The sequence below is a fragment of the Protopterus annectens genome, chromosome 10.part0 (genome assembly GCF_019279795.1).
Source record: "Protopterus annectens isolate FY-2018-M chromosome 10.part0, PAN1.0, whole genome shotgun sequence".
Taxonomy (NCBI): Eukaryota; Metazoa; Chordata; order Ceratodontiformes; family Protopteridae; genus Protopterus; species Protopterus annectens.
Window position 1 is genome coordinate 1,643,199,614 of NC_056744.1, and position 23,885 is coordinate 1,643,223,498.

Below are 23,885 nucleotides of genomic sequence, written 5' to 3' on the forward strand. Positions count from 1 at the left end.
AGCAGCTATGACGTCGGGTGAAGTGCGACATTAGCCGAGGCCAGACCCAGACTTTGGAATCCGGCCGACCGAAGGGCTGCCTGAGGCAGGACAACCCATATGTTAGGACTGCAGATGCATCCTTGAAGGACATCAAGAAGGATGCTTCATGTTCATCAAATGATTTATAAAAAACAGTGAATACCAAGATTATATTATTCTCCGTTCTGAAGGAGGTATGGGCCTACTTGAAATTGATTATATGTATAAATCTGCAATTATGGGACTGTATACATGTCTGCTAACCTCACACGACCCAAACATAGTCAAAGGTTTGAAAAGTACAGTTGTGTACCTACCATAAATGTAGATGTTCGAGTGTATTCACTATTGCAGTCATTACACTTGGGTTATCCTGCTGGCAGGCGACCCGCAGTCGGCCTGAATTCCAAAGTCCTGGTCCGGGGTCGGTTGCTGTCGCCTCTTCCCTGACGTCAGTGCGCCAGGGGTATAAAAGATGCAGCCAACGCCATTTTCTTCAGTTTTTCTTGCCCCAGATGTCAGGTGTCCCCCAAAAGGGTACGCTAAAAAATCTGCTTATAAAAAAGCATGCACTAACATAAACATTACCTTCATCTACAAGCAAATACACCACATAGGTTTTATAGAATAGAGAAGTACAGATAAGTCCCAGCAATGAAAGGGGGATGGTGGGAGGGTAACCTGGACTGCAACAGTGAATACACTCGAACATCTACATTTATGGTAGGTACACAACTGTACTATGTTCATCGTGTTTCACTGTTGCAGTCATTACACTTGGGTTGAATCCCAATGCTGAGGTTGGGTGGCTGGGTCTAAACAGAATTAGGAGTGGCTATGAGGCCCTGCAGAACTGCAGTGGCAAAGCCTGCTCTGGATTTAGAGTAAAGAGGTAAGTGGTAGTGCTTTGTAAAAGTGTGCACTGAAGTCCAAGTTGCAGCCTCCAAAATATCCTTGGTTGATACTCCTCTGAGGAAGGCTGCTGAAGTGGCTGCTGCTCTGGTTGAATGTGGCCTAATGCCCTTAGGCACTGATTTGCCATGTTGTGAATAGCAGAAACTAATGCAGTGACCTATCCATATTGAAATAGTCTGCTTTGAGATAGCCTTTCCTTGTGATCCTACAGCATATGCCACTAAAAGTTGCTCAGTCTTTCTGAAAGCTTTAGTTTTGTCCAAGTAGAAGTGTAGCTGTCTGTGTATGTCCAAAGAATGCAGAAGTCTCTCCCCTTTATTCTGTGGGTTTGGATAAAAAGTAGGCAAAAGAATGGTTTGGTTAAGAGCCACACTGGACACTACCTTAGGCATAAATGTTGGGTTCGTCCTTAGAGAAACCCTGTCCGGATGGAAAATAATAAAAGGTTCCACAGCCATTAATGCCTGTAACTCTGAAACTCTTCTTGCTGAAGTTATTGCTAGGAGCAGAGCTGTTTTCCATGATAAGAATTTTATCTCAGCTGTATTGGCTGGCTCAAAAGGAGGCAGTGTGAGCTTTTCCAAGACAAAATTGAGGTCCCATGTAGGTATTGGTGCTCTCCTTGGAGGTCTTATGTTTTTGGCCCCTCTGAGGTACTGCCTTAGCTGTGGATGTGAAAAAATAGGTGGTTCCGTATTGTAATGAGCTGAAATGACAGATGCATGGATCTTAATTGATGAGAAGGATAGGCCTTTGTCCAGCATCTCAGTTAGGTATTGTAAAATCTGAGGAATATTTGGAACAAGCGCATCAATTCCTTGTGCCTGGTTCCAAGCACATAATCTCTTCCATTTTTCTGCATATGATTTTCTGGTGCTGGGCCTTCTGGCCTCCAAAATAACATCCATAACTGCTTTAGAGAGAGGTGTGTTCTGAGTGGTTATGTTATCCGCCATGCAGCCAGATTTAGGGTTTTGAGTTGGCTGTGCAGGATCTGATTGTTTTGTTGGGTCAGTAGATGAAGGATCTGAGGTAAAGTCCAGGCTGGGCCTTGAGACAAGCTCTTTAGGATGGGATACCAGTGCTGGCGTGGCTAGTCTGGAGCAATCAGTATCATTTTTGGCTTCTCTTGTCTGACCTTTAGGAGTATCTTGGGGAGAAGAGGCAGTGGAGGAAAGGCATATACTATAAGGGTTTTCCAGCTGAATGATAGAGCATCCACCTTCTATGCTTGTTTGTGATAAGTTCTTGTGCAGAATCTCTGTAGTTGGCAGTTGTGAGGGGAGGCAAATAGATATATGTCTGGGCATCCCCATTTCCTTGTTAACGTGCTGAAGACTTGTGGATCTAGTTTCCACTCATGAGGGTCCATGAGGTCTCTGCATAATTCATCTGCCAGAGTATTTGTCTTTCCTGGCAGGAATTGTGCTTGCAGGTGCACTTGATAAGTCAATTCTGTGTTCCACAAAGTCATGGCTTGTCTGCAGAGGGGGTAGGAATGTATGCCCCCTTGCTTGTTTATGTACCACATGACTGTAGTATTGTCCATCTTTATCATCAGTTGGCCTGGATGAAGTAGATCCTTGAAAGCTGTCAGGGCATTCTGAACAGCTAGCACCTCTTTTTGATTGATATGAAGATGCAGCTGGCTTGCGGGCCATGTGCCCTGAATTCATTTTCCAGCCGTGTGGGCCCCCCCAGGCATAATCCGATGCATCTGTTGTTAGTGTCTGCCTGGCTGTGGGTAAAGTGAATGGCTGTCCCTTGTTGTGGTGACAGGCCAGTGTCCACCATCAAAACTCCTGTTGCAAGCAGGGAATGAGGGTAATTAATCTTTCCAGGCTGAGGCAATGTTGAGTCCAAACACTTTTTAGATACCATTGTAGCTTCCTCATATGCAGTCTTGCATATGGAATGAGCAGAATGCACGATGCCATGAAGCCCAAAGCTTGCAGAATTTTTCTTGCAGGTAGCTGGATCTTTGTTGCCATCTTTTTGAAGTAAGAAGTCAGTTGCCTTTGTTTGTCTGGCATGAGATATGCCATTTGGGCAGTTGTATTTAAGCTTGCACCCAGGAATATTATCTCTTGAGAGGGTACTAGTTTTGATTTCTTTTCATTTACTGTGTACCCTAGGCAAATTAGTAATCTTTTTACAAATGCCAGATGCTTCAGTAGAATGTCCTTGCTCTCTGCTTGAATAAGGCAGTCTTCCAAGTAGGGGTATATTTGAATTCCTTTTTGTCTGCAAAATGCAATTACTGGTGCCAGACATTTTGTGAAGACCCTGGGCGCAGTAGATAAGCCAAAGGGCAGTGCAGAGAATTGGTAGTGCATTGAGCCAGCTATGAATCTGAGGTATCTTCTGCAAGATTGTCTGATTGGGACATGCAGGTATGCCTCTTTGAGGTCCAAAGTTACAAGCCAAGTCTTCTTGCCCAGCATGGGCAGAAGCTGCTGCAGTGTCAACATTTTGAATTTTGGAACGTCCAGAAAAGTGTTTAGAATAGACAGGTCCAGTATTGGTCTCCAGGCTTTGTCCTTTCTGGGTACCAAGAAAAGTCTTGAGTAAAATCCTTGTCCCTGCTCTTGCTGTGGTACTCGCTGAATAGCCCTCATGTCCATGAGAGATGAAATTTGCTTTTGTGCCTCTGCCCATTGATTGTGTGGCAGGTCTGGCATACCTTTTGTCTTTGGAAGGGTGTGAAAGTGGAACCTGTAGCCCTGAGAAACTATATTCAAGACCCATTTGTCCTGGGTGATCATGTGCCAATTTTGTGAAAAAAGTGCTAGCTTTCCCCCGTAAGGGTGCTGCCAAAAGATAAGTGCTTGGCATTGGCAATGGAAAGTCATTGGCTGTGATTTGTCTTTTCCGCTTTAGGAGGTAGAAGCACCCAATTGCTTAGGCCTTTATGAGCCTTGGGGCTGAGATCTGCCTCTAGGGAGTCTGTATCTGCTTCTTTGTGGCCTGTCTGACACTGGAAAGAACCAATTCTTAGAAGGCCAGTTCCTGCTAAATCTGGGTGGCTGTACCTGTAAAAAATCCTTTACTGTCTGCATAGATTTCGCTTTATCCTCCATTTTCTTTAACACCTCTTCTGCCTTAACACCAAACAAAGTATCATACTGTAATGGAGCATCCAATAATTTTGCTTTAACATGATCAGGCAGATTCTGTTCCTTTAACCAAGCATGCCTTCTAATGACAGCCTGTAACAGTGGCCCTGCAAGAGGCCTCCAGTGAATCAAAACCACATTGCAAAGTATGCTTTCCCACTTGTTCAGCTGCATGCAATAAATCCTGCATTTCCTTGTTTTCAGAACATTCAGAATTTGTCAACATTTTCTGTTTTAGCAGTGACATTAAGTATTGCTGATATTTAAGCATATGAAACTGACAGTTTAAAGCCCTTACAGCCAAAGTAGCAGAGGTGTAAATTTTCCCCCATCTGTACAGTGCTCTAGAATCCCTATCAGAGGGTACAGGGTTTTTTGCAGTGGAAGCCTTGACCCCTTTGGGACCCTGAGATATAGTTTCTGGGTCAGCAGCAGGGTTTTTATATAGAACTTTATGTGAATCTGGAACCCTGTAGTACCTGTCTGGATTAACGAGTGCAGGAGGTAAAGAGTCAGAAGACAGGCCGGACTCTGAAAACACATCATCTACAATGTCTAGTACAGGTGGAATAGCAAGAGGTCTGTGCTGAGGCAGTAAAAGAAAATCTCTGAGCCTTTTCTTAGATTCTGAGTAATCTTGGCTCTCCCAGTGAAAATGCTCCCTCATGGTATGCAAGGTTTCCCCAAAAGAATAGTCCTCAGGAGGAGAGGCTGAAGGAATAGATTCTTAGCATCAGAATCCTCATAGGTAGGAAGAGAGCATCCCTGTTCTGAAGAGGAGTCAGAGGAAATGGAAACCTGATCAGAAGAATCATATTCAATGTCTTGCTTAGGCCTCTTATCAGGAGGAGGATGGGAACCCCTGATCAAAGTAATTAGGTCTTCGGCCATTTTAAGCATCTGTTTCTTAGCCATGGAAGTCTGTCCAGGAGAATGCTGTACTTGTTTCTTTGTCTTTAATGCTGTTTTAGTCTTTGCCTTGGAAGCTGAGGTTGGTTTGATATATAACTGTATAGGTCTGAAAACACCCTCAGAAGCCGATGCCTGCTCAGCGGCTCCAGACCCATCTGAGGGAATAGTTTCCGAAGGTCCAATACCTTGAGTATCCACAGGCCTAGTTGTCTCCACGTGGGAGTTGGAAGTGGCCTGTGGCTCTGAGGTAGTGGGTGTCAGGGGCTGCGAAAACGCCTCACTGAGAACCAGCGACTGGCCTAGTGGAGGCCTCTTCGTCGGTTTTGGACCTCGGATAGCTGTCCTTTTCTTTTTCCTTGCACTTTTTATGAACTCCGGTCGCCAGCTGTTCCGACGGCATTATATAATTAAACCTTCGGCCAAAGTAATGAAAGGCAAAATCGTACCGATGCTTAATAGTGTGTTGGTTAAATCTAGCACAAAACCGACAGCTAGCAACGTCGTGGTCAGGGTCTAGGCAAGGAATACAGTAAGAATGAAAATCCTTATGAGGTATTTGCTTCCCACAAGAAATACAATTGTTAACTTTTTCTGTCATCGGTCTGGAGCAAGAAAAACGTTTCCCCAACAGGTTACTTAGCTTTATTGAAGGCTTTGGATCTGAAATTCGATTTCGAAAATCTCAGGAGTTAGCTGACCGGCACTTGCGAACTGTTTATGCTTCGGGCACCGCGCGGCAAGAAAGACTGAAGAAAATGGTGTCGGCTGCATCTTTTATACCCCTGGTGCACTGACGTCAGGGAAGAGGTGACAGCAACTGACACCGGACCAGGACTTTGGAATTCAGGCCGACTGCGGGTAGCCTGCCAGCAGAATAACCCAAGTGTAATGACTGCAACAGTGAAACACGATGAACATCATAAGGATAATAAATCTAACATGACTTCCCTTCTTAGTTTAACAGGAGCATATCACCATCAAGCTAGGAATGGAAATCAAACCAGAAGTAGATAAAAATCAGGCAGCAACTGAATGTGCCAAAAAAAAAAAAGAAAGAATATAAGGTGAAGGGATCAGATGAGAAGGCAAGAAATGTGGAAATGCATAAATATAGCTGCAAATATAGAAAACTCCTGGAAGAACCTCATGTTGATCAGGATCAAATGCAGGAATGGTTAAGAAGAGGCGAATTCAAGCCAAAAAATGAAAGGTTAATATTGGTGGCCCAAGACAGTGTGCTACGTACATGTTGGTTTACAAAGTCCATTGAACATGTAGCAGAAATGCACAAATATAGGTTTTGTAAAACAGATTTGGAAAGAGTCGCACACCTCATTGCTTGTTGTGATATACTAAAGGCAGGAGGAGAACTGTATACTGAAAGACAAAATAATGTGGCAAGACTGTTGTACTAGGAATTGTGCAAACATTATAATACTGAAGTACTTGAAAAACACTGGAAACATGAGCCACAAAGAATCATAGAAAATGATGAAGTGTACATCACATGGGATCACCCATTACCAACAGTTCAGTAGATAGATGCAAGAAAAAGTACAGTTGTGTACACTTACCATACATGTAGATGCTCGAGTGTATTCACTGTTGCAGTCATCACACTTGGGCTATCTGCCTGCAGTTACCCCCTCAGTCGGCCCGAATACCAGAGACTTAGTATTTTTATGTCGGATGCTGTTGCTCCAGGACTGACGTCAGGGGTATAAAAACAGGTAGCCGATGCCATTACATCAGTTTTTCCTGCCCCAAATGTCAGGAGACCCCTAATAGGGAGCTAAGTTATGGTGGGGGGGGGGAAATACCACCACTAAAATGTAAATACCAATACCCCTGAAAGGGAGGATGTAGTAAAAGGCATATAGAGTTAAGAGAGAGAAAACCAGGGGGCTGGAGGGAGGGAAACCTGGACTGCAACAGTGAATGCACTCAAACATCTACATTAATGGTAAGTGTATACAACTGTACTATGTTCATCATGTTTCACTGTTGCAGTCATCACACTTGGGTAGATTCTCAAAGCTGAAGAAGGGTGGAGGCAGTCAAGAAGAGTTAGGGCTGGACAGAATGCCTTGCAGGACTGCTGTTGAAAAACCTGCCCTGGATTTGGAAAAGATAGGCAGGTGGTAATGCTTTGTGAAGGTGTGTACAGAACTCCAGGTAGCAGCTTCCAGGATGCCCCTGGTAGGGACTCCCCTGAGGAATGCTGTAGAGGTAGAAGTTGCCCTAGTGGAATGTGTTCTGACCCCCTCAGGGGTTGGTTTCCCATAATGCTTCTAGCAGAAATGGATGCAATGTGCTATCCATTTGGAAACTGTTTGCTTTAAAATAGCCCTGCCATCTGCCCCTGTTGCAAAGCTGACTAGTAACTGGTCAAATTTAGGGCTTAGTCTTATCCAGGTAGAATCTGAGCTGTCTGTGCGCGTCCAAGGAGTGCAGGATCCTTTCCCCTTTATTTTGAGGATTAGGGAAGAAGGTAGGCAATGGAGAGATTGGTTGAGAGCCACACTGGACACCACTTTAGGTATAAAGGAAGGCTTAGTCCTGAGGGAAACCCTGTCAGCATGGAAAACAATGAAGGGTTCCACAGCCATAAGTGCTTGTGGCTCAGACACTCTTCTAGCTGAAGTGATGGCCAGAAGCAAGGCTGTTTTCCAAGAGAGGAATTTTAACTCTGCTGATGCTGCAAGCTCAAAGGGGGGGGGGGGGTAGCATGAGCTTTTCTAGTACAAAGTTAAGGTCCCAAGCAGGGGTGGGTGATCTCCTTGGCAGCCTTAAGTTGTTTGCTTCTCTCAGAAACTGTTTGATAAGAGGGTGAGAGAAGAGAGGCGGCTCAGTGTTGTAATGAGCTGAAATGGCAGAGGCATGGATCGTAATGGAGGAGAAGGATAGGCCTCTGTGGAGTAGATCTGCTAGGTAATCCAGGATTATAGGCAAGCAAGGCAGAGTTGTGTCCTGTCCTTTAGATTGAATCCAGGAGGAGTACCTTTTCCACTTATTAGCATAGGATTTCCTTGTACTGGGTCTTCAGGCTTCAAGGATGACGTCCAGCATTTGCTTGCTTAGGCTGGTTACTGGGGGAGAATTCAAGAAATAAGCCAGGCTGAAAGATTTAGGGTTTGCAGCTGCGGATGCAAGATCTGTCCCACCCTGCTGAGGGAGCAGGGTTGGGTTCTGGTGTAGGTGCCAGGCTTTGCAGGAGTGGGTACCACTGTTGGCGTGGCCAGTCCGGGGCAATCAAAATTGTCCTTGATCTGTTCTGTCTTATCTTGAGAAATACTCTTGAGAGGCGGGGCAGAGGGGGAAAGGCATAGATTGAGAGATTTACCCACTGGAAGGCTAGGGCATCCACTTTCCAGGCCCTGCTGTGAGATGTTCTGGTGCAGAATCTACTGAGCTGGTGATTGCAGGGGGAGGCAAAGAGATCCACCTCTGGTGTCCCCGATTTCTGAATCAGAAGGTTGAAGGTGCATGGCTCTAGTTGCCACTCATGTGGGTCTAGAAGATTTCTGCTTAAATCGTCTGCCAGTGAGTTTTGTTTGCCTGGCAGGAATTGAGCTTGCAGATGTACCTGCATGTCCAAGGCTGTGTTCCACAGGGCCATAGCTAGCCTGCAGAGTGGGTTCCCCCTGCTTATTGATGTACCACATAAAGTACAGTTTTGTACCTACCATAAATGTAGATGTTCGAGTGTAAACACTGCTGCAGTCATTACACTTGGGTTATCCTGCTGTCAGGTGGTTCCCCAGTCGGCCTGAGTTCCAAAGTCTTGGTCCGGCATCAGTTCCTGTCGCCTCCTCCCTGACGTCAGTGTGACAGGAGTATATAAGATGCAGCCGACGCCATTTTCTTCAGTTTTTCTTGCCTCAGATGTCAGGTGCCCCCAAATAGGTAGTCAATTCAAATTGCTAGTAAAGTATACATAAGAAAAGCAAACAACTTTCAGTTACCAGCAAATACTCCCCATAGGTAGTAAAAGGGTAGAAGACATAGGTACGTACCAGAAAGTAAGAGGGGAAGGAGGGAGGGTAACCTGGACTGCAGCAGTGTATACACTCTAACATCTACATTTATAGTAGGTACAAAACTGTACTATGTTTATCGTGTTACACTGCTGCAGTCATTACACTTAGGTGGAATCGCAAAGCTGAGGTAGGGTGGCTGGTTCTATAAGGCATTAGGGGTGGCTATAAGGCCCTGCAGCACAGCAGTGGTGAAGCCAGCTCTGGATTTGGAGTATAAAGGCAAATGGTAATGCTTGGTGAAGGTATGCACAGAACTCCATGTTGCTGCTTCCAAAATATCCTTGGTAGGTACTCCTCTGAGGTAGGCAGTTGAAGTGGCTGTTGCCCTGGTGGAGTGAGATCTAATGCTGCTAGGTACAGGTTTCCCATGGTGTGTATAGCAGAAACATATACAATGTCCTATCCATTTTGAAATAGTCTGTTTTGAAATGGCTTTTCTCTGTGCTCCTGCAGCATATGCTACCAATAATTGCTCAGATTTTCTGAAAGCTTTGGTTTTGTCCAAGTAGAAGCGTAACAGCCTGTGAATGTCCAAATAATGCAGTAGTCTCTCCCCTTTGTTCTGTGGTTTTGGATAAAAAGTTGGCAAGTGAATAGTTTGGTTTAGAGCCACACTTGATACCACCTTTGGCATAAACGTAGGGTTAGTTCTTAAAGACAACCTGTCCTGGTGGAAAATGAGGAAAGGTGCCACTGCCATTAGTGCCTGTAATTCTGAAACTCTTTGTGCTGATGTTATTGCCAGTAGCAGAGCAGTTTTCCAAGAGATGTGTTTTAATTCTGCTGTGTTAGCTGGCTCAAAAGGAGGTAAAGTTAATTTTTCCAAAACAAAGTTGAGGTCCCAAGTTGGAGTAGGTGCTCTACGGGGTGGTCTTATGTTTTTAGCCCCTCTGAGGTACTGTTTTAGCAAAGGATTAGAGAAAATTGGTGGATCCTTGTAATGAGCAGAAATGGCAGAGGCGTGGATCTTGATGGATGAAAAGGAGAGGCCCGTGTCCAGCATCTCAGTTAAATATTGTAGTATCTGAGGAATGTTTGGGACAAGAGGGTCAAGCCTGAGCCTGGTTCCAGGCATAGAATCTCTTCCATTTATCCGAATAGGCTTTCCTGGTACTAGGCCTTCTGGCCTGCAGAATGACATCCATAACAGCTTTGGAGAGAGGCATTGCTTGCTTGACTAAGGAATTTTCCATGCAGCTAGGTTTAAGGTCTTTAGCTGGCTGTGAAGTATCTGATTGTTGTGCTAAGTCAGCAGATGTGGGATTTGAGGCAAAATCCAGAGTGGTTCTTGTGCTAAGTTCTTTAAGATTGGGTACCAGTGCTGGCGTGGCCAGTCTGGTGCAATCAGGATCATCTTTGGCTCATCTTGCGAGTACCTTTGGAAGGAGAGGTAGAGGTGGGAAAGCGTATACTTGTAGGTTTTTCCAGCTGAATGAGAGGGCATCCACTTTCCATGCTTGTGGATGGTAACTCCTTGTGCAGAATTTCTGTAGCTGGCAGTTCATTGGGGATGCAAACAGATCTATGTCCGGGCTCCACCATTTCTGTGTTATCATTCTGAATATTTGTGGATTCAATTCCCATTCGTGGGGATCCATGATGTTTCTGCTTAAGTTGTCTGCCAGTGTGTTTTTCTCTCCTGGCAGGAATTGTGTTTGCAGATGAACTTGGTAGTCTAGAGCTGTGTTCCACAAGGTCATGGCTTGTCTGCAGAGGGGGTAGGAGTGTGTGCCACCTTGCTTGTTTATGTACCACATAACTGTGGTGTTGTCTGTCTTTAGTAATAGTTGTCCTGGATGCAGCAGGTCCTTGAAAGCTATAAGGGCATTTTGTACAGCTAGCATCTCTTTTTGATTGATGTGAAGATGCCTTTGTTCTGCGGACCACTCGCCCTGAATACATTTTCCTGCCATGCGTGCTCCCAAGGCGTAATCTGATGCATCTGTTGTCAGTGTTTGCATGGCTGTGGGTTGAGTAAAAGGCTGTCCCTTGTTGAGGTGACAAGCTTGAGCCCACCATCGAAACTCCTGTTGAAGGCAAGGAATTAGTGGTATAACTGTTTCCAAACTTTGACAGTGTTGAGACCATACACTCTTTAGGTACCATTGTAGTTTCCTCATATGCAGTCTGGCATATGGAATTAGTAGTATGCAAGATGCCATGTAACCCAAGGCCTGCAAAATTTTTCTTGCAGGGAGTTGGGTCTTTGTTGCCATCAATTGAAAGTATTGAGTCAGTTGTCCTTGCTTGTCTGGCATGAGATAAGCCATCTGGGCCGTTGTGTTCAAGCTAGCACCCAGGAATATTATCTCTTGTGAGGGCACTAGTTTTGATTTCTTTTCATTTACTGTGTACCCCAGGAAACTTAACTTTTTTACGAACGCCAGATGCTTTAGAAGAATGTCCTTGCTCTCTGCTTGAATCAGGCAGTCGTCCAGGTACGGATAAATTTGAATTCCTTTCTGTCTGGAAAATGCAATTACTGGTACCAGGCACTTTGTGAAGACCCTGGGTGCAGTAGATAAGCCAAAGGGCAGTGCAGAGAATTGATAGTGCATTGAACCAGCTATGAATCTGAGGTATCTTCTGCAGTTTTGTCTGGTAGAGACATGCAGGTATGCCTCCTTGAGGTCCAAGGTCACAAGCCAAGCTTTCTTGCCCAGCATGGGAAGAAGCTGCTGTAGTGTCAACATTTTGAATTTCAGAACATCCAGGTAAGTGTTTAGAGAAGAAAGATCCAGAATGGGCCTCCAGGCTTTGTCCTTTCTGGGAACCAGAAAGAGTCTTGAGTAAAATCCTTGTCCTTGCTCCTGTGGTGGTATCTTGTGAATAGCTCTCATGTCCATGAGTGCTGTAATTTGTTTTTGAGCCTCTGCCCATTGATTTGGTGGCAGATTTGGCATTCCTTTTAACCTTGGCAGAGTGTGAAAGAGGATCCTGTAACCTTAAGATACAATGTTGAGAACCCATTTGTCTTTCGTGATCCAATGCCAATTGTGATAGAAAAGTACCAGTTTTCCTCCTAAGGGGGCTGCCAAGAGAGAGCTGTTTGGCAGCTGTAGTGGGAAGTCATTGAGGCTGCTTTTTATATGGTTGGGGCCTGTCTTCCTTTTCTTTCTGGCCTGGTGCACCCCATTGTTGAGGCCTGTAAGGACCTTGTAGTTGACCTCAACCACTTGGACGTCTGTATCTGCCCCTTTGAGGTCTGTCTGTAACTGGAAAGGACCAATTCTTTGTTGGCCAATTTCTGCTAAATCGAGGAGGCTGAACCTATAAGAAATCCTTCACCGTTTGCATAGATTTTGTCTTATCCTCCATCTTCTTTAATACCTCTTCTGCCTTAACTCCAAATAACACATCCCGCTGCAAAGGTGCATGCAATAATTTTGCTTTAACATGATCTGGTAACGTATGTTCTTTTAACCAAGCATGTCTTCTAATGACAGACCCTGTAACTGCTGCTCTACAGGAGGCCTATAAAGAATCAAAACCACATTGCAAAGTACGTTTTCCCACTTGTTTAGCTGCATGCAATAAATCCTGCATTTCTTTAAAATTAGGAGGATCTGAATCTGGAAGCATTTTTTGTTTCAACTGAGACATCAAAAATTGCTGATATTTTAGCATGTGAAACTGGCAATTTAAGGCTCTCATTGCTAAAGTTGAAGACATATATACTTTCTTTCCCCATCTGTCTAATGCTCTGGAATCTCTGTCAGAGGGAACTAGGTTTTTTGCTGATGAGGTCTTAATCCCTTTGAGTCCCTGAGAAATAGTTTCAGGGTCAGCAACAGGGCTTTTATACAGAAATTTGTGTGAGTCAGGGACTCTGTAATATCTGTCAGGTTTAACTGGGGCTGTAGGTAAGGAGTCAGGATTTAAGCTGGATTCAGTATACTCATCATCCACAATATCTAACACTGGCAGAATAGCAAGGGGTCTGTGTTGAGGTAATAAAAGGAAGTCTCTGAGCCTTTTCTTGGATTCTGAGTAATCCTGCCCTTCCCAGTGGAAATGTTCCCTCATGGTATGTAAGGTTTCCCCAAAGGACTAGTCCACAGGCGGAAAGGCTGATGGAATTGATTCCTCAGCATCAGAATCCTCATAAGGGGGTAAAGAATATCCTAGGTCTGAGGATGAATCTGAAGAAATGGACACCTGGTCGGATGAGTCATAGTCTGCATCCTGTCTGAGCCTTTTATCAGGAGGGGGATGGGACCCCCTGATCAGGATGATTAGGTCTTCGGCCATTTTGAGCATTTGTTTCTTAGGCATGGAGGCCTGTCCAGGAGAATGCTGTATTTGTTTCTTTGTTTTTAAGGAAGGCTTAGACTTAGCAGAGGGTTTAATGCTTAACTGAGTAGGTCTGAAAACACCCTGTGAAGCTGTGGATTGCTCAGCTACTTCGGTTCCCTCTGAAGGGTTAGTTTCGGTAGGCTGAAAAACTTGTGCGTCCGAAGGCCCAACCAGCTCCACGTGGGAGTCTGAGGTGACCTGTGGTTCTGCAGAAGTGGTCATCGGGGGCTGCGAAGGTGCCTCGCTGAAAACTGGAGAACCGGCGACTGGCCTAGAAGAGGCCTTGTTGTCAGTTTTGGGCCTCGGATGCCTGTCCTTGTCTTTGCGCTTTTTATGTATTCCGGTCATCGGAAATTAAAATGGCATGGTGTAATTGAATTTTCTGCCAAAATAATGTTGGGCAAAATCAAATCGACATTTAATAGTGCGCTTGTTAAACCTAGCACAAAACCGACAACCAGTGAAGTTGTGGTCTGGGCCTAGGCATGGGATACAATAGGAATGGAAATCCTTATGAGGTATTTGCTTCCCATAAGAAATAGAGTGATTAACTTTTACTGACATCGGTCTGAGGCAAGAAAAAGTTTCCCCAACGGGGTACTTAGCTTTGCAGAAGACTTCGGTTCTGGATTCGGAATGAAAATCTCAGGAGTCGGCCGACTGGCACTTGCGAACTGCTTTTGCTTCGGGCACCGTGCGGCAAGAAAGACTGAAGAAAATGGCGTTGGCTGCATCTTATATACCCCTGTCGCACTGACGTTAGGGAGGAGGCGACAGCAACCGACGCTGGACCAAGACTTTGGAACACAGGCCGACTGGGGAAACGCCTGATGGCAGGATAACCCAAGTGTAATGACTGCAGCAGTGTAACACGATGAACATCTGTGGTGTTGTCTTGTTTTTATTAGCAGGTGCCCTGGTGAGAGTAGGGATGTGAAAACTGTCAGAGCATGCTGCACAGCTAGCATCTCTTTCTGGTTAATGTGCAGATGCATTTGACTTGGGCTCCAGTGGCCCTGAACACACTTGCCGTCCATGTGTGCCCCCCAGGCATAGTCTGATGCATCTGTGGTTAGGGTCTGAGTGACGTGGTGTTGGGTAAAGGGCAATCCCTTGTTGTGGTTGCATGCTGCTGCTCACTAAAGAAACTCTGTCCTTAGATAGGGTATTATGGGAATGAGACAGGGTATTATGGGAATGACAGTTTCCAGGTCCTAAGAATGCTGGCACCAAAGACTTTTTAAGTACCATTGAAGTTTTGTCATATGCAGTCTGGCATATGGAATTAGTAGGATGCATGAGGCCATGAACCCTAGGGCCTGCAGGATTTTCCTTGCAGATAGCTGGGTTCTGGTGGCCATTTGAGTAAAATAGCCTGTCAGACAGGCTTGTTTTTCCGGAGTGAGGAATGCCATATGGGATGCTGTGTCCAAGCTTGCTCTCAGGATTACAATCTTTAGACTGGGGACTAGTCTTGATTTCTTTTTGTTGATGGTGTACCCCAGGGAGGTTAGTAGGTTTTTTACAAATGTCAGGTGCTGCAACAGCATTTCCTGTCTGCCTGAATCAGGCAGTCGTCCAAGTATGGGTAAATTTGAATATTTCTCTGTCTGCAGTAAGCAATGGCTGGAGCCAGGCATTTTGTGAATACTCTGGGAGCAGTGGATAAGCCAAAGGGAAGTGCAGAGAACTGCTAATACATATTTCCTGCCCTGAAGCGTAGATATTTTTTGCATGACTACCTTATAGGGATGTGCAGATAGGCTTCTTTTAAGTCTAGGGTGACTAGCCAGGCATCTCTGGCTAGCATAGGTAGAAGCTGCTGCAGGGTGAGCATTTTCAATTTTGGTACCAGCAGGAAGGTGTTGAGAATTGAAAAATCTAGGATTGGATGCCAAGTGCCCTGTTTTCTGGGTACCAGGAAAAGTCGAATAGAATCCTTGACCTATCTGTTCCACAAGAACTGGTTGAATTGCCCTTATAGAGAGCAGGGATTGGACTTGGATTTGAGCCTCTGCCCATTGGTTTAGAGTGAAGACTGGGAACCCTTTTGGGGTTGGCAGTGAGTGGAAGTAAAATTTGTGCCCCTGGGATACAATGTTGAGGACCCATTGGTCTTTGGTGATGGGGATCCAGTTTTTGCATGAAGGGCAAGGTTTCCTCCAAGGGGCACAAGCAGTTGGGCAGAGGAGGGGGTGGAGTTGAGAAGTCATTGGGAATTCTTTCTGTAAGGGGGTGTTTTAGCACTCCCTGCTTTAGAAGTGGATGCACTCCATTGCTTAGATCTCTGCATACCTTGAGACTGTTGTCTGGGGGGTCTGTTTCCCCTGGGTCTAGATTGAGATGGCCTTGAGGGGGCTGGAAAGGACCAATGTTTCAAGGGTAAATGCCTACTGAATCTAGGAGGCTGTACCTGCAAGAATTATTTGACTGTCTGCATTGATTTAGCTTTTTCTTCCATCTTTTTAAGAACCTCTTCTGCTTTGGTGCCAAACAGATTGTCCTTGTTCAAAGGAGCGTCTAGTAACTTGGATTTGACATGATCTGGCAAGGTCTGCTCCTTAAGCCAAGCATGCCTTCTCAGTACAGAAACAGTGACTGCTGCCCTGCAAGATGCTTCTAGGGCGTCAAAGCCACACTGCAATGTATGCTTGCTGACTTGGCTTGCAGAATGCATAAACTCTTGCAATTCTTTATTTTCTGCACAGTCTGTAAAGGTAGCTATTTTTGCTTAAGTTCCATAATGTGTTGTTGGTACATGTGAAACTGACAATTCAAAGCCCTAATGGCAAGAGTTGCAGAGGTATATACTTTCTTACCCCATCTGTCCAAAGCTCTGGAATCCTGTCCGATGGGGTGGGATTCTTAGCTGTAGTTCTCTTGATACCTTTAGGCCCCTGGGAAATTATCTCTGGGTCAGCAGTAGGATTTTTGAAAAGAAATTTGAGTGTGTCAGGTACTCTGTAGTACCTGTATGGTTTCCTAGGGGCAGGGAGTAAAGTATCAGGAGTAAGACTGAATTCCATAAAGACATCATCAACTTCCAGGACTGGTGGTATTGTTAAAGGCCTGTGTTGTGGCAAGTCTAGAAATTCTCGGAGTCTCTTTTTGGACTGAGGATAGTCTTGGCATTCCCAGTGGAAATACTCTCAAAGTATGTAAGGTTTCACCAAAAGAGAAATACTCTGGAGGAGAGGCAGAGGGAATGGATTCCTCTGCATCAGAATCCTCGTAAGCAGATAAGGGCATGTCTTCATAATCAGAAACCCCAGAGTCGTTGGACTCTTGGCCTGTTGAAGCTGCTGGGGACTGGTCCTCTTTTCTCTTAGCTGGGGAAGGCTGACTTCCCCTAATCAGCATAATAAGGTCTTCTGCTATTCTAAGCATTTTATTTTGTGGCAAGGGAGCAGGTGCATGTGCTTTGGTCATCGGTTTTCTAGGCATAGTACGTACTCTTGGCCTTAGAAACTCGGTAGTTTTAGATAGAACTGAAGTAGTCTGTTTATGTCGAACATCGGTAGTATGAAGAACTTCCTCAAAAGCCGGTGCCTACACAGCGGCTCTGGACTCATCCAAGGTGCAGACATCCACCAGTTCAATAGTCGAAGAAGAGTCTTGTGGCATATTGGACTCTGAACGGGTCTCGTTACAGGCCAGCGAATTCACTGAAGTGGGCATCAGGGGCTGTGAAAGCTCCTCACTGAGAACCGGTGAACTGGCAACTAGCTTAATGGAAGTGTTGTCAGCAGCTTTGAACCTGTGCATCTGTCTCTGTCTTTATCCTTACGTTTTTTTCAGAATATCGGTAGTCGGATGGCTTACCGAAGCCATTTCGGAATACGGAGATCGAGAATGAAAGTATTTAGCGATAATAAGGGCCCGGCAATGAACGGTTCAGGCACTGAACAAGGCACAAAACCAACAGTGAGGTACGTCATGGTCTGGGCCTAGACAGGTGACGCAGTAAGAATGAAAATCTCGGTGTGGTATTTGCTTTCCACAGGCAAGACAATTAACTTTTTCTGACATTGGTTAGAGCAAGAAAAAAGGATCCCCAAAGGGGTACTTAGCTTTAGAAGACTTCAGGATGATACAATTCTTAAACGAAAACTCAGGTAGCGGCCTACCAGCACTTGCGAACTGCTTCTGCTTCAGGCTCCTCGGCAAGAAAGACTGATGTAAAGGCGTCGGCTGCCTGTTTTTATACCCCTGAGGACCTGAAGTCAGTCCTGGAGAAACAGCATCAGACGCAGAAATACTAAGTGTCTGGTATTCAGGCCGACTGAGGGCTACCTGCAGGCAGATAACCCAAGTGTGATGACTGCAAAAGTGAAACACGAAGAACATCCAGATATAGTGGTCCATTAAAAGAAGACAAAGGTAGCACTGATTACTGAAATCGCTACACCCAGTGACTACAATGTCTTGCATACAGACACAAACTCTTAAAATATTAGGATTTGCGTACAGAAACGAGAGCAATGTGGAAGAAAGATACCCAGACATTTCCAATAGTAGTAGGAACAATGGGTCTTGTAAAAAATAATCTACAATCGTATTTAGATACGTTACCAAAACATGTAACTCCGTAAGAATTGCAGGAGTCATTACCGGTCACATTGCTGGTGCTGCGAAGAGCACTTCTGGCTGACATCAAAGATTGAAACAATCCTAATTTCTTGAACTTTAATCATATTTTGACTTAGGAATGTGGTCTATTCCTGTCATGGTATTAGAAACCCAAATTATTTGGAGAAGTTAAAAATTAATTTTTTTTTTTTAACCAAAGTCAGAGATTTTAGACAACTTGTAAAAGAATCTGCAAAAATAAAGCATTCTAAATATGGAAAAATGTGAATGCCCTGTAACCTGTAATGTGCTAGCACAGGGGCCAGGCACTCTGCAAACACTCTTTCTACTGTTGACAATCTAAAGGGTACAGCACAGAACTGAAAATGTAAACCAGACACAAAAAAACTTAAATCTGACATCTCTGAGAATTGGAATGTGATAAGCATCTTTTTAAATCCAGATTTATGAGAAGTGGAATGAGAGGTGAGAGACTGTTGAAACAGCATTTTGAATTTTGGGATTTTGATGTGAAGGTTTTGACATGACAGGTTTAGGATAGGTCTCTAACTACCTTCATTCTGATGTACCAGAAAGACTATTGAATAGAACTCCTTTCCCCAGGTTCTATAACCTCCTGGATAGTATGTGATCTAAGATAGGAGGAAGCGGTGAGGTTTGAATAGATGGATGCAGAGGAATCCCCCTGAAAAGGAGGATGGGAATCCTCCTGCCAGTTGCAGCCTTTTTGAATAACTCCCAGAACCCAAGTTTCTGAAGTTATCTGGTGCCACAGATGGAAGTGAAGACTCTAAACTGGGAAAGCTTTACATGAATGCCAGGGTGGGGAGGAGAGGGAAACACATGATGGGGAATGTAGTCAGTCTGCTTTTTTAGGAGGTTCTTGGTTTAGGAAGGATACTCCCTTCTTTTTTTAACCTCCCTCACATTACTTTCTGAAATGTTGTTTTGTCTGTGCCTTGTTGGTATTTATTTTGTTTCCTATAAATTAAAATGAACTGGAAGAAATTTTGGCATGGAGAGTTGAAATAGCTGGGTATCCCCCAAATTACAACGAAAAGAACAAGGTCGACCACCTCGGGCTGTAAGGATAAAAAGCAGTAAATATATGTTTATCATCAAAACAAGTAAGTGCCTTCACAGCCAACCCCTGCTTCTTCAGACTTTCATATTACAAATTCACAATTAACCTTTAAAGTTAAAACCAACCAATGGCAAACAAATAAAAACATCATGTGATAAACTAGTTCATAAAAGAGGGAATGCACACCTTTAATTCTAACCTGTCACATCAATTAAGTAAACTCCTACTCTTAAGCACAGGTTTCAATGATGTACGTCCATTCAAGCCGGGAAACTTGTCTGCATTTAAAGTCACAATCCACCTCAACTCAGCACATTCTGTTATATTAATAAGATCTCCAAATCTAAGACTTTCATATAAAGCTTCTAACACTACAAATCTGAATATATGATCAGTACCACACTCAGATACATGTCTTGCTAATGCATTGGTCAGTTTACACTTCTTGTTATCGCTAGCATGCTCTAAAACTCTATCTTTCAAACTGCAGTTCATTTTACCTACATAACAGGCAGAGCAGCTGGCATAATAAACTACATTGTTCTTATTATAATCTGCATAGCATTTAAGAACAATTTTTTCTATTAACAGGTTTGACATAAATACTGGTAGTACTGAAAAATGTACATGATGTACAATTACGACATGAAAAGGTGCTCAATTTCCCTATATTTACACATGGCCTAAGGCAGCTGTTCCTATAACAAAGCTGATGTTTCAATGAAAGGTTATTCTTAGATGAGAACTTGGGTATTGGACCTACAATTCCTGTTATGTTATCGTCAGCTATGAGAACGGACCAGTATTTCCTAATAACATCACATACATCACCTATATCACTTGAAAAAATAAGAGCCATACTAACATTGTGTATCACATGAGTGTGATGTAGACACTTCATCTCTCGAAAATAGGGAAGGGCAGCAGAGTTCCTCAAAGAACATACAGTATCTGCAGCCTCTCATATCTCATGTTCAGAATACAATTTGTTAGGATCAAAGGCCAGGTAGCTGCTTCTAATGTAGACCAGGTGTCTAGACCCTTGAAAAAAGCACCAGAGGAGGAGACAGCTCTGGTGCAATGTGCCCTAACAGGTGAAGCAAGAGTCTTCCCAATGGACACATAATAAAATGAAATGATTTTGGAAACCCAAGTGGAAATAGTCTGCTTGGAAACAGGCCTGCCAAGGGCCCTTGGGTAATAGGAGACAAAAAGGCGGTCGGATTTCCTAATAGGTTTAGTTTTATCCAAATTTATTTATTTAATATTTGTTAACTGGGAAAGTCCGACTTGGAACAAAGCCAATTTTCTGGGGAGAAACACTCCAGATGCATGTCTTTGCATGTGGAAGGAGACCAGATCACCCAGAAAAAACCCACATGAACACCAGGGAGGACATGCAGACTCCACACAGAAGGCACCCCAGACAAGAACTGAACCAGAGAACCTCTTGCTGTGAGGTGACAACGCAACTGCTGCACCACTGCGCCATCCAAATAAAATCTAAAAAGATAAAATCCGAGTTGCCTATGCACATCTAAGATGTGTAAGATCCTCTCACTAGAGGACTGTGGAGAAGGGAAGAAGATGGGAAGATTAATGGACTGATTGAGTGATAACATTTACCACCGTGGGCATGAAGGAGGGGTTAGTGCATAAGGAGACCCTATCCTTGTGGAAAACAGTGAAAGGGGAAGAAGACATCAGTGCCTGAAGTCCAGAAACCCTTCTAGCAGAGGTAATGGCCACAAGAAGAACTGTTTTCCAGGTGCAGTGCTGAAGAGAACTAACTGGCTCAAAAGGAGCCAGGGTAAGTTTTTCTAGGACAAAACTAAGATCCCAAGGAGGAGGAAAGTACAGTTGTGTACACTTACCATAAATGTAGATGTTCGAGTGTATTCACTGTTGCAGTCAATACATTTGGGTTATCTGTTTGCAGGTTGCCCTCAGTCGGTGATTAACAAAGTCTTGGGTCCTGCATCAGTTGCTGTCCCTTCTTCCATGATGTCAGGTCGTCAGGGGAATAAAACATGCAGCCGACACCATTACATCAGTTTTTCTTGCCCCAGATGTCAGGTGCCCCCCTAATGAGAAGCAATTAAACATAAAAGCACAAAGATACACCTCCAACAAAAAAGCAAATACACCAAAAAGGCCTTTAAGCATAGTAAAGGAAAGTAGAGGTATAGCCAAAAGAAGTTAGGGGGCTGGAAGGAGGGTAACCAGACTGCAACAGTGAATACACTCGAAGATCTACATTTATGGTAAGTGTACACAACTGTACTATGTTCTTCATGTTTCACTGTTGTAGTCATTACATTTGGGTAGATTCCCAAGGCTATGATTGGGAGGAGGAGTTTAGATAGCATTGGGGCCAGCTATAAGGCCCTGCAAGACTGCAGTGGCAAAGCCAGCTCTGGATTTAGGGAAAACTGGCAAATGATAATGCTTGGTGAAAGTGTGTACAAAACTCCAGGTAACAGCTTCTGGGATGTCTCTGGTAGGGACGCCTCTGAGAAAGGCTGTAGAGGTAGATGCAGCCCTAGTGGAGTGAGGTCTGATCCCCTGGGGGATAGGTTTTCCATGGTGCTTATAGCAGAAGTTAATGCAATGGTTTATCCATTTAGAAATGGTTTGCTTTGAAATAGCCTTCCCCTCTGCCCCTGCAGCAAATGCTACCAGCAGTTGTTCAGATTTCTTTTGAGGTTTAGTCCTGTCCAAGTAGAATCTAAGTTGTCTGTGCACATCTAAGGAATCCAGTATCCATTCCCCTTTATTCTGTGGATTGGGAAAGAAGATTGGCAAATGAATGGACTGATTAAGAGCCACACTGGATACTACCTTGGGCGTGAAGGATGGATTGGTTCTGAGGGACACCCTGTCCGCATGAAAGATGATGAAAGACTCCACTACCATAAGGGCCTGTAATTCAGATACCCTTCTAGCTGAAGTGATTGCTAAAAGGAAAGCTGTTTTCCAAGAAAGAAATTTTAAGTCCCATGTCCCATCCCTCCATGTCCCATGTAAATGTCGCATCCCTCCAGAATCTACTCCAACCCTATCGCACCACCAGACCACTAAGATCCAGCAGCAAAAATCACTTGCAGATCACTAAAGCCAATAACTCTGCTGGTGAAACACTATTCTCTTGCGCCATAGCCAAATTATGGAACTCACTCCCACCCACAATTACCTCCATACCATCATGCACCCACTTCAAAACTTTACTAAAAGCACAACTAAAAACATGCTGGCTATGCCCTTGCAACTCCCACTCTAATATCATCCACTCCATCCAACCACTACCTTTCTTTCCACTCCACTAACTACCGTGATTATAGCAAGCTCAGATGCTCATAAGCCAGTACTTATTATACAGCACAAACTTCTTCTTCTTGTAACATTTGTTAATGTCTGGTATGCACTTCACAGATAAAGATTCTAGTTGTCTACTGTTGTACTATGTTCTTCATCTGTAAATATGTTGTAAGTAATTGCTATGTAAATTGTTAATCACTATGTAATCCAATGTAAATACTGTCTGTTTATTTCAGCTGTGGAGCTTTTCTCCCCGGGCCTCCGCTGAAAATGGACTTACGTCCAGTCGGACACTCCCGGTCAACAAATTTAAATAAATAAATAAAAATAAATAAAATAAGTCTGCAGTAGCAGCTGGCTCAAAAGGAGGATGAGTGAGTTTCTCCAAGACAAAGTTAAAGTCCCAGGCTGGGGTTGGAGCTCTCCTGGATGGTCTCAAATTTCTGGCCCCTCTGAGGAACTGCTTGAGCAGTGGATGAGAGATGAGGGAAGGTTCTGTGTTATAATGAGCTGAAATGGCTGAGGCGTGGATTTTAATGTAGGAAAAAGACAGGCCCTTGTGAAGTATCTCAGTTAAGTATTGTAAAATCTGAGGTAAGTTGGGCGCTGCTGTGCTCATCCCTTGAGATTGGTTCCAGGCACAGAATCTTTTCCATTTTTCAGCATAAGATTTTCTAGTACTAGGCCTCCTTGCCTCCAAGATGATATCCATCACAGGTTTGCTGAGGGATGGTAAAGGAGAGATTAAGTACTTAGCCAGGCTGCAAGGTTCAGTGTTGCAAGCTGAGGGTGCAGAATAAGGTTCTCCTGCTGAGACAGCAGGAAAGGAGTCTGAGGCAGGTGCCATGGAGATAACTGTGACACACTGCGCAGGAGGAGGTAGCAGTGTTGGCGCGGCCAGTCTGGAGCAATCAAAATCATCCTTGGTTTGTCCTGTTTGATTTTTAGTAGTACTTTGGAGAGCAGAGGCGGGGGGGGGGGGCATAGACCGATAGTTTTTTCCAGCTGAAGGACAGATCATCCACTTTCCAGGCTTGTTTGCGGGGAGTCCTTGTGCAAAATGTGTCCAATTGGTAGTTCTGGGGAGAGGCAAACAGGTCTATATCTGGGCTCCCCCATTTGCTTGTCAACATGTTGAAAATCCTTGGTTCCAGTTTCCACTTGTGTGGGTCCATGAGGTTTCTGCTTAGTCCATCTGCCAGTGTATTTAATTTTCCTGGCAGGAATTGAGCTTGTAGGTGCACTTGGTAACTCAAGGCTGTGTTCCACAATGCCATGGCTAGTCTGCAGAGGGGGTAAGAATGTGTACCCCCCTGCTTGTTTATGTACCACATAACAGTGGTGTTGTCCATTAGTTGTCCTGGAATAATGTGGTCCTTGAAGGCTGTCACAGCATTCTGTACAGCTAACATTTCTTTTTGGTTGATATGTAGGTGCATTTGACTTGGGCTCCATTTGCCCTGAATGCACTTCCCTGCCAGGTGAGCCCCCATGCATAGTCTGATGCATCTGTTGTTAGGGTTTGGGTGGCAGGGGGTGGTGTGAAAGGTAGTCTCTTGTTTTGGTGGCAGGTCTCTGCCCACCAAAGGAACT

At 44.3% G+C, this 23,885-nt stretch overlaps 1 protein-coding gene across 1 annotated transcript in view; it reads right to left on the reverse strand.

Annotated features, from left to right (window-relative positions):
- The window catches only part of LOC122814358, an 862,993-nt gene that overhangs the window by 228,213 nt on the left and 610,895 nt on the right, over positions 1-23,885 (reverse strand). Inside the window, exon 9 of the mRNA XM_044086944.1 lies at positions 19,202-19,588. Coding sequence (XP_043942879.1) covers positions 19,202-19,588 — 387 coding nt within the window. The remainder of the gene's footprint in view (positions 1-19,201; positions 19,589-23,885) is intronic.